General features: G+C 60.2%; 1 protein-coding gene across 1 annotated transcript in view; it reads left to right on the plus strand.

The window, feature by feature from the left end:
- Positions 1-7,545, plus strand: part of MVB12B (multivesicular body subunit 12B) — a 186,514-nt gene extending 178,969 nt beyond the window's left edge. Inside the window, exon 10 of the mRNA XM_021691486.1 lies at positions 7,261-7,545. Within this exon, the coding sequence (XP_021547161.1) occupies positions 7,261-7,347 (87 nt within the window). The 3' untranslated portion in view covers positions 7,348-7,545. The remainder of the gene's footprint in view (positions 1-7,260) is intronic.
- Positions 7,546-10,993: the final 3,448 nt, after the last annotated feature.

The following is a 10,993-nucleotide window of genomic DNA, read 5'->3' on the forward strand; positions in this document are numbered from 1 at the left end:
TCCATCCACCCACCCATCCATCCATCCATCCATCCATCCACCTATCCATCCGTCCGTCCATCCATCTATTCTAGGCCATGGACTCCACCAGGCTCTGGAGCTACAGAAATGGCTGTGGCCCCTCCTGACCACACACTTAGGAGGATATGTGGAGTGTTGGGGAGGCCCAGGGGGTTGGGATGAATTCTTCCCAGGGGAGGAGGGAACATGTCCCAGAACAAGTGCCCCTTTAGCTGGGCCTTAAAGGACAGTAGGGTTTAGCCGTTGAAGGGAGAAAGTGTCCTAGGGAAAACATCATTCGGAAAGGCACAAAGGCGTGACTGGGCCGACCCATTTAGGACTCGGTGCTGGGCAGGGAGGGAGGAGAGGTCCAGGAGCCGTGCACAGGGAAAGGTCTCTGCAGAACCCGCTCAAACCTCACTCTGGAGGAAGGGAGGGCCTGGCGCTGTGCCGTAGGGCAGGGATGTGGGAGTCACTGCGCCGCTCCCAGAAGCTCTCCGACGCTCCTCTGTCCGGGTCCTAGCGGGAAGGTGCTTTGTGAGCTGAGGGTGCCTTGAGAGTGGGGGGCTCTCCCGGCACTGAGCCCAGGAGGCAAGCTCATGGTTATCACCACCCCCTCCAGGGAGTCCCAGGCTTAGAGCAGCAAACGGGGGAGGGCTGGGTGCTGAGGATCCCTGAAAGGGACCTGGATGCCCCAGAGCAGAAAGACGCAGGGGCTAAATCAGCAGAAGGCTGTGAAAGTAATGAATTGAGCAACTGCTTTTGGAGCCCCTCTCTGGGCTGGCACCGTGCCAGGTCCAGTGCGCAGACAGACGCGGTTCCTGCGGAGCAGGTGGGTCTTGGAGGGGCCCTTCCTCAGACCATCATTTAGAGAGGGACCCAGCAGTGGGCCTGGGTGGGGCTCAGGGCCCCGACTCGGGGTTACTTCTCGCAGATTAGAGCCCAGGAACCCAATGGGAAAGCTGGAATGGAAACCGAAGCGGCTTCCCTGAGGGCCTGCAGGAGCCACGACGACCCTTCTGTGAGCTGCATGGGACCCAAGCATCCGTATCTGACTGTGGCATTGAAAACGCCTCCCTGCTGTCCCCTGACCCCCTGTGGCATTGAAAGGCTGCTCAGCCTCTCAGAGCCCCGGTTTGCCCACCTGGGGTGGAAAGAGCAATACCAGCTTCACGGGGCATACAGATTTGTTCCCAGCACCCCGACTCAGGACGTGGCATCTCCTGCCGCCCCTGTCACCTTATTAGTGGCCACCGGGGTCATGGGCTGTAGCCCATGAGCCCTGAGCTCCAGGCCTGTTCTCCCCAGCTCTGGGGTGTTCTAGAACCTCCCTGTGGAATGGGGAGGACAGTCTTGGCATCCCCCATGTTCCCCCTGTGCCCCCAGTGTGCACGTGGACAGACCACCTCCAGGTCAAGCGATTCGTCATGCCTGTTAGGACCCCGGTGCTTCCCCCAGTCACTCAATGTTTCCAATATCTCTGTGGCACCATAGTCCCAAGTATAGAACAAGGACTCCCGGGCTTGTCCAATGAGGCGTTGGTCCTCAGTCTCCCCTTCGGGAGCTTGAAGGTGTGGACGTATTCAAATCAGCTGGACGGGCCTCCCCTGGTGCACAGACAAGGCTGCCCTTTGGGGATGCGAGGCCCTTCTGTGCCCACTCCTCACTGGGGCACCGGCTTTTTCCTCCCCTGGGGGCTGAGTTCCAGCAGCCAGTCTTCTTCAGACAGAGGGGAGGACATGGAGCTCTCAAGTGAGGAGTGGAGGCTTCCCATAGCTGAAATCCTGGAGCGGTTAAGCCGTGGGTGATGAGCAGAGCCCACGTCAAGGCTGGGGCTGTGGGGAACTAGAGCAGTGCAGGACGGGCTTGGGAGGGCAGGGCCACTAAGAACCTCCTCCACCTTCCTGACTGTAGGGGGTCAGGCCCATCTGCCTGCCCAGGGGACCCTCTGTGACTGCCGAAGCCCACCCTTCAGTGTCCATTCACCCCTGAACCAGACTTCTTGTTCACCTAAATCTTGGCCCCTTTACTTCCCCCCGACCTGTTCTCCCCTGGCCAGGCCTCTGAGGCCCAGCCTGGCCGTTCTAGGCCTGCTCTTAACACACCCTTCCAGGCTCTTCCGTGATCCACCCCAGTGCCAACTTATGTTGACTCATTGGCTCACATTTGTCATTCTGCCCCCACCTCCGAGCTGTACCTGCATGAGAGGCGGGTGCAGACCCTTGCCTGTCCCCCACCCTTGGGACGCCTGTGGGCCTAGTCCACCTTTGCCCTGGCTCTCTCCAGACCTTTGGGAAGTCTGATCCTGCCCCAGGTCTCAGCTTCCGTATCTGTAAAGCTTAGGCGCTGGAAATAATCCCTTACTGCCCTTTCTCCTCTGGAGCCTCTGATCTGATCGTTGCCAGACCCAGGAAGGGAGGGTATATGTTTGCCCTTTTTGCCCTCTGCAGATCTTCCTCAACTTACAATGGGGTGACCCCCCCCCCCAATAAGTCCATCATGAGTGGAAAGCAACTGTAAACTGAAAATGCATTTAATACACCTAACTTACCGAACAGCACAGCTTAGCTTGGCCTACCTTAAACTCCCAGAACACGTCCAGTAACCCACAGTTGGGCAGAAGCATCCAACACAAAGCCTATTTTATAATGAAATGTTGGCTATCTCATGTACTTTATTGAATACCGTACTAAAAGTGGAAAACAGGATGGTCGTATGGGGACAGCATGGCCTTCAGCATGTCCGTCGTGAACCCTCGTGGTCGCGTGGCTCCCTGGGGGCTACGGCTGCCGAGCATCGCAAGACTGTGTCCAATTCAAAATCTGAGGTGTGGTTTATCGCTTTCGCAGGGTCGTAAAGTCGAAACATCGTAAATTGGGGACCGTCTGTATTGTATCTGGTAAAAGTTTCCAGGCAGTGGTTCTCCCTTGCCCAACCAGGAAGATCTCCTGGGTGTTTTGGAAAATGCTGCCCTGCCATGCCTGGTGAACCAGAACCACCCCACCCCAGACAGGGCCCGGGCACCTGTGGCTTGGTTAAAACCCTTTACTCTGATGCATCAGGAGGACTGGGTTTTTCAGGCGAATCGTCTCAGGTAATCCTCACACCTTCGTGGGTTGACGAGGGTTTGATGGCCCCCTTCGTGCCAGTGAGGCTGGGTGGAGGCAAGTTTGCCTCCACCGTGAAGCTGGAAGCTGGGGTCCGCATGTCCCACTGACCAGAACGATGACCCCACTGGGCCTCACGCCCCGTAGCTAGAGAGGCCCGATGCATCAGTTGCAGGGTCTCCCAGACGGAGGCACGCTGTGGTCCCTGGGCCCCAGGAAAGCTCCAGACAGAGCTCCTGACAGTGACATCTCTTTCCTAGAGAGACCGCCAGGCCCGGCTGCTGTGATGGCAGATGTCCACCAGAGGGCGCCATGGCCCGGCGCCGCTCAGCTGGGCTCCGCTCTGCGAACCCAAATGCTTTTTAATTGAAAATTTTTTTAATTCAAAAAGGATTTGCTGTTTGTACGCGAGTGCAGGTTTTCCTTATGCAGGAGACTAATGTCTTGAGTAAACAGATCCGGGCCCAAATCCACCTTCAAAGGTACTCGCTGTTTGCCCAAGGGAGTGAAAGGCCTTCCAGAAGCGGCCCTAGTCTCTTGGGCAAACACTTTGGGGCCAGCAATCCCAGGCAGAAGACAGTGTCTGTGGGAAGGGTTATCCGCAGCCTAAGGGGGATTATGTCTGGGGACATATGTTGAAATTTCATTTCGGGAGTTAGAGAAAACAAGAGGTTGGGGGTGGGAGGGTAATGCTTTTCTCCAGCCAAGATAACCTAAAAAGGGAAAGCTCCCAAGGGTAGGAGTGGGGGGACAGCAATCTGTGCACTGCGCCGAGTCCTGGCCTTCTGGAGGGGGGAGGGGCGGGCGCAGGCTGTGAATCCGGAAAGGGCAGCATACTCGGGACTTCTCGCTGCTTCATTTGAGAGGTGCCTTCTGTGTGCTGCCCCCAGGCAGGCATCTCCCAGGCATGGCCTCAGGGCAGCCGAAGTAAAGCCCGCCAGCTCCCCCCGCCCCAATGTCTCTAGCCCTCTGCTTTCTGCCCACTCCCACCCACATCCACTCCTGCGTCCCCTTGGTTGGGCCACAGAACGGTCTGAACTGGTCCCCAGAACAGCAGCGGCAGGTCACCTAGGAGTTGGTTGGAAATGCAGAATCCTGGGCCCCACCCCAGGCCTTCTGAGTCAGAATCTGCATTTTACCAGGGCCTCCAGGGACTTTTGCGCAGTAAAGGTTGATCAACCCGCCCCAGCACTTGCCCTGGGTGCCCCCCTCCCCACCCCTGAGGGGCGGCCCCACCCACCACACTGGCAGCTCTCCAACCTTCCCCAACCGAGTCTGCTCTCCTCCCTGGGCCACTCCCCCAGGTCCTCCACCCCAAGTGCCAGGCCTGTCCTCACCCTCTGAGCCTGTGCGCATTTCCTAAAACCTCTCTCCATCGTCATTCCAGCTACCCTTCCCCCCCACCCCAGCATCCCCAGTGCTTCCAGTTCCCAACCTTTTGTCCCTGGTTCCATCTCTCCCCAGCCAGGCAGCTACCCCAGAGCCACGGGCAGAAATGCACTCATGTTCTCCCCCAACCCACCCTTCCTCCTGTGTTGCCCAGTTGGGTTAGCAGTGCTGACATGCCCCTGCCCTACTGCCCTCGTGGGGCTCTTGCCCGACCCTGGGGCCTAGCACGGGGTGAAGACTGTGGTGGGTGCTGATGGAGCCCAGGGAGCCTTTCCTGCCGTGATGCACCCAAGCAGCCACCAGGTGGCGGTATTGTCCCAGACTTTGCCCGGAGGCGGCCTCCTCTGGGGCTGCTCCACTGGGCCAGCCTCCTGGAGCTGGAGTCCAGCTGTGGCCCATGCCCTGGTCATCGGGGAGCAGGTTGGGAGCTGCTTTGTTAGAGTTTCTCAAGTAGCCAGCAAATGTGTCTAGTGACCACAGTGTGTGGGGTCTTAACCTGCGATAGCTCGCCCCATCCCCACAGCCAGCCCTGGGAGAGATTGTGATCCCACTTTTTTATTGAGGTATAATTGACATAGAACATTAGTTTCAGGTGTACAATATAATGATCCATATTTGTATATATTGCAAAATGATCAAAACATGTCCAGTTAACATCTGTCACCATGGTTACAAAATTTTTAACCTTTAAGATTTACTCTTAGCAACTTCCCAAGATGCAATGCAGTATTAATGGTTGTCAGCCAGCTGTATGTGCATCCCCCGGACCCATTTTACAACTGGAATCTGTACTTTCGACCCCCCTCCCCGGGCAACCCCCAGTCTGTTCTCTGTACCTATAAGTGTGGGGGGGGGGTTAGATTCCACATATAAGTGAGGTCACATGGTCTTTGTCTTTCTTGGACTTACTGCGCTTCACATAATGCCTTCAAGGTCCATCCATGCTGTTGCAAATGGCAAGATTTCTTTTTTTATGGCTGAATAAGATCCCATTGTAGCTCTATGCCGCGTCTTCTTCATCCCTTCACCTGTCGTCCGACATCTGTTGGAGATAATGCCGCAGTGAACGTGGGGCTGCAGGTATCTTTTTGAGTTAGTGTTTTTGTTTTGTTTGGATAAATTCCCAGAAGAGGAATTGCTGAGTCCTAGGGGAGTTCTAGTTCTAATTTTGTGAGGATCCTCCATACCGTGTTTCACGCCGGCTGCACGCGTTTGCATTCCCAGCAGGCCCGAGGGTCCCCCTTTCTCCACATCCTCACCAACACTTGTTATTTCTGACCGTGGCCCAGGTTCAGAGAGGAGCAAAGACCTACCTGAGGTCACCTTCCAAAGTCAAGTCCTTCCCTCCCGCCCCTTCTGGTGATAGACGATGTCTGTAGGCACCACCGTCCTGTGTCGCCGGGGCCGCTTGAGGCTGTTCACACCTGTGGTTCACACAGGGACAGGATGGGGCTCAGCCCCGGTCTGCGTCTGTCTGTGCTGGGCCAGCCCCGTGGGGCCCTCAGGCAGGGGCAGCTGAGGACACAGTGCTGGGCAGCCGGGTCTGCTGGCTGCCTCCTCACCATTTCCACTTGAGGGGGAAAACCCTCAAAGGTCTGTAGCTGCCCCTCATTCTTGACCAACCGCTAAAGCCCTCAGCGCTTAGCTGTTCCAGGCAACCAGGCTTCCTGACAGACAGACACACACACACACACCACCCCCACCCCCACCCCCCCACCCCCGCCGTGTCCCTGAGGAAATAGCTTCCTCAACCAGGGCAGCTCCACTTTGCTCTGCTTACAGGGAGGAGCCCTTTTTAGGGCAATTCTACTGCTAAAAAGTCTCGATAGGATTTAAAACGTTTAACCACCATTGACCTCATCTAAGCTTCTCGTTCCTAAAGCCCTGGGACCACAGCCTCTGTGGCATAGTGTGCCAGGCCCTGCCCCCGACCCCACGGCCCAGCTCTGCTGCAGGGCCCCCCTCGCCTGTGCCTGCCCGGCCCACCAGCCCCACATTTGGTCGGTGCCATCCCTCCTGGCCCTCGGGGCAAACCGCAGGCGGTCCCCCTTCCCCAACAGAGGTACTTGCATTTGAATTTCCATCAGACTCGGAACCTACCTTTACACGTTTCCACGACCTAGAATCAGGTAAGCTTCAGTCTTCAGCATGAGGTGGGACAGGTGTGCCCCTCCAGGGACCGCCCTGGTCCAGGCTGGGTGGCCGGTGTGGGGTGCTGCCCTCTTGGAGCCTCGGGCCCTCGTCAGTTGAGGACAGTCACACACCCTTCAGGGAGCGGTGCTGGGAACTCAGGAGAGTACACGCACATGTGGGGTGCTGCCCCCCACCCCCCGGGGTCACCTAGCATGTCAGCAGGCGTGCCAGGAGGCACCGAGTCCAAGGGTCCCCTGGGCCTGGTGGCTGGCCTCAGGTCAGGTGGGGGATGGAGTTGCAGGGCAGTCCTTTACCTTGCCTGCGACCCCTCTCCCGGCAGGCAGCCTGGCCCACGGTCAGCCCGTGGCTTCGGGCACCACGGTCCCTCCCTAACGGTGAGGGGAGCAGGGACTGTAGTCACAAGCTGGGGGGCCACCTGCAGCCGCAGAGGTGTGTGTCTCTCCACATCCCCCACCCCCGCACGCTGCACCCAGAGGGCGCCCATTTCTGTGCGCGCATGCTCAGCAAGGTGGCACCGGGGCCCCCCACGGGCCAGGCCTGAGGCCTGGGAGTGCTTCTCTCTGCTGTTCTCCCGCACTGACCCTGCTGCTCTGTTCTCTCGCTCCTCCAGTATGAATACAGCTTCCGCACGGAGCAGAGCGCTGCGGCCCGGCTCCCGCCCAGCCCCACTCGGTGTCAGCAGATCCCCCAGTCCTGAGGGGCCGGCCACCACCCTGGCCCCGTGGGGAGAAGACGCGGCTGCCCAGACTACTGAGTGCCCCTCCCTCGCCCAGGCCCTCCTGCCCGCCCACCGTGGGGCTCATCCGGGAGACCCTGGGCAGCTGGGCTGTGGCCTCCGCTTGCCTGACGGGACAGCCCTGCCTCCCTGGCGACACTCTTCATAATCTGGACTAATCTGTGTGTGCTGTAGTGACCAGCGGCTCCTAACGTGTCTGTGTGACGACCAGCCCTCCCACGAACAACCCTACCCGCCACGGGAGTCACCCCTGAGGGCCCCGCACACTGGCTGGAGCCGCCCAGTGATGCCTTGGGCCCCCTTTCCTCCCGACTGTTGGCTGCCACGACGCTATCCGGTTCCTTCTGGAAGCCCCGGGGTGGGTGGCAGCTGTACAAAGGCCCCTCCAGCCTCACCGCGGACCCCAGACGCGGGGCTGCCGTGGAACAAGTCCCTCCCGCCAACAGCAGCAAGCGCCCTGCGCATTTCACGGCAACGCGGATGACGCACGGGAGAAAGAAGCCCGTCGTCCCCAAGTGGCCCCGAGCCTGGGTCCCTGCCCCAGTGGTGGCCCCACTGAGGTGGGGGAACAGCCGCCTGGCTGCCCACACAGGGGACTTGCCTTCTGGGCGAGAAGGCGGAGGGACCTGGTGCTTGCTCGGAGGCGAGTCTCGCTGCCCAGGACACTGTGCTCACCCCCCACACCCCCCGTTCCTCCCAAAGGGCTCATCTCTGCAATGCCCACGTGCCAACTGCCATGCCAGCCACCTCAGCCCAGGGACGGGCCCGCCGCGGGTGAGGAGCCGCTCAGCCAGTGCCCAGCCCCAGAGGGACGCGGGGACGGGGTCAGCCCGCTCCTCAGAGCCTGGCTGCATCGTGACGCGCTCCGCAAACAGCAACAGTTGTTTCAGGAAGTCCACGTGAGCCAGGCCACCGAACTGGGGCCAGCGTGGACACGTGTGCCACGACCAGCCAGTGGACGCACAGGCACTTCTCACCATGCCGGCTGCCGCCGTCCCTGGGGACTCGGGCCCTCCCCCCAGTGGCCTGCCTGGTCTAGCTCTCAGGACTGGTCCTGAATTAGTTCCACAGAATGTTGGTCTCTCCCCTCTTGGGGGTCCCCAGATGGTGGGAGCTTTGGACATGTGTCTGGAGGCTGAGGGGGGGGGGGCGGCATGGAGAGCGGGAAGGGTCCCTCACCACGAAGGGAGCCCAGGAGAGCCATGGCCGGGGATGGACCCCACCTCCCTGGGGCTCCTGGGATGGCTTGTGGTGGCCGGGGCACAACAGGCCAGCACCGTGAGGAGGGTGGCCTCTGGCTAAGAAGTAGGGCGGACAAAAATACCTCATGTACCTTTATGGGCCCCACCATCTCCAGCAGCTCCACCTGCCCATCTGGGTCGCCCGTGGATCATTCGATACCTCCTGATCTCTGTGCATTAGGGAAGTGGTCGCCTCTCCCTGCCTGCGCCCGGACCTGAGGACATCCCTGGTGGGGCCGGCCTTTCTGGGCCTCCCACAGAGCAGAGTGGCAGGAAAATGCAGATAGTGGGTGGAACCCCCAGGGGGCCACAGGCTGGAGCCAGCAGTCCGTCGGAGGACCCTTGGGGATTGGTGCTTAACCAGGAGAGGAGAGAGCTCTTGAACTGGTCTCAGATGTCCCCACTGAAATTAGCTAGTCGTCTTTCTGGGCATTGGAGCCCCGTGGGGCCCAGAGGACCCGGGTCTGCTGCTGCTTTTTGGATGGGTGGCTGGTCCAGAACCAAGTGACCCGTGTGACCTGAAGCCCAACCGAGAGGGGCAACTGATTACTCCTCTTCACTTGGTCACAGCCCGTGAGATGGTCACCGGACAGCGCCTGGTGGCCCTTGTCTGACAACCGGGCATTTTAGCAGAGAGGTCCAGAGACATGCGCGCGGGAGCCCGAGTCCAGGCGCACGAAGGCGGAGCCAGGCAGGGAGGGTGGCTATCCGGAGAGGAGGAGGGGGGCGCGACCTCCCGAGCCCCCAGGCCGTCCTGCAGATAGGGGACGGACCAAGAGCGAGGCCGGGCTGGGGGCCGCCAGGAAGAGGGCAGAGCGGCTGGGCTTGGACAGGCTGTGCCACCTCCACCACCTCGTAGACAGAAGCCACGTGTGACAGTGACCGTTTGTACCCCTGAGCCCCCCTTAGACAAGTTAGACAGTGACCGGGGTAGATTGCAGGCTTGCCCTCTTTCCTGGCCTTCTGAGAGGTGTGGGGGCAAGCGAGCGTGTGACAGTAGGCTGGGGGAGGGGGGCGCATGGGGGCGCGTGCGGACTGCAGGACAGCCTGGACCCCTGGCTCATCTCTGCAATGCCCGTGCCTGGGAGCGTTTCTGCACCAGCCTGGCCCTCGGCCCCCCCAGCACGCCCTGCTGCCGTCCCCCCTCAGAAAGACTAACCAGAGCACAGCTTCCCTGTTGTCTTTCCTCTTCCCTCTGAAAATTCAGTCTCCCTCCAAAGCCCTTGGGAATGGCACAAAGGTAACAAGGAGTAAGTCGTTGGCTTCATGGCCACTCGCAAATTTGTTTCAAGGCTTTTTTTCCCACCCCGAGTCCAGGAACTAATCCGGGCCATGACCCTCTTCCGCTTGGGGGTCTGGGAGCCCCGGTGGCGACGTGCCCCGGCCACCTCCCTCGCTGGAAGTCCAGACTGCCGCCCCCAACACTCCCCTGCCCAGTGTCCTGCGGGACACCCCCCTGGGGCAGGAGACAGCAAGGACTCACCCGCATCGAAGCCCCTGCTCCTTGCCAGGCCCTAGGCCGGCACTTTAAGCACATTTTCTCCTGTTGTTCCCCCTAAAAAACACACACCCAGAAGTGGATGTCCGTTGCTCTTTGGGGCAGTGGAGGCCCGTCCGCGGGCACGGAGCGGGCACAGGGCAGAGCCGGAATCTGGAACCGAGTCTCGTCTCGCAGCCGCCCCGTCACAAGCACATGTCCAGTAAAGACTTCCCAGCGCCACCAGCCACGCTGGTTCTAGCATGATCGGCCACTGCTGCATGGCGCCATGGTGCTCAGCGTGGGGCAGGAGCCCACCTGCCCGCTCGCTCCACCCCGGCCAGGGCCCCCCCCGGACACCCGGGAGCCTGAGGGCCAAGCAGGTGCATGCCTGTGGGGGCCAGAAGCCGAGCTCATTTGACTCGGTTCACCGTCCGCCGTGCCCTCGGGCCATGGAGGGGGTGGCCAGGCCCCCACCCCACCCAAGCAGCCTGGCACCCTTGGGTCGCCCCTCTTTCTTCGCCCCTTGTGAATGTGGCCCGGGAGCGGCCGTCACCCCCCTGTTCTCCCGGCAGAAGGCGTGGGAGCTGCCCTGGGGCCGCCCGCTGTGCACTTGCCCTAGGAACGATGTCCTTACCGTATTTATTTGAGGTGACTCTTGTATTTGGCAAAGGGAAGTTCACTGTGTGATTGTCTGTCTTAATATAATTTGTTAAATAAACGTTTGTTTTAACCTTTTCCCGGCTTGTTGCTGTGCTACCTGAGCGAGGCCAGAGTCCCTCAGGGGAGGCTCCAGGCCCCAGCGCCCACCCCAGCTCCTCTCAGATGCTGGCGGGGCCCGCCGAGAGCCACCACCGGGCCTCCCAGCCCTCCAGAAAGCACTGGTGGC

Source organism: Neomonachus schauinslandi, chromosome 13 (assembly GCF_002201575.2).
Source record: "Neomonachus schauinslandi chromosome 13, ASM220157v2, whole genome shotgun sequence".
NCBI classification, from domain to species: domain Eukaryota; kingdom Metazoa; phylum Chordata; class Mammalia; order Carnivora; family Phocidae; genus Neomonachus; species Neomonachus schauinslandi.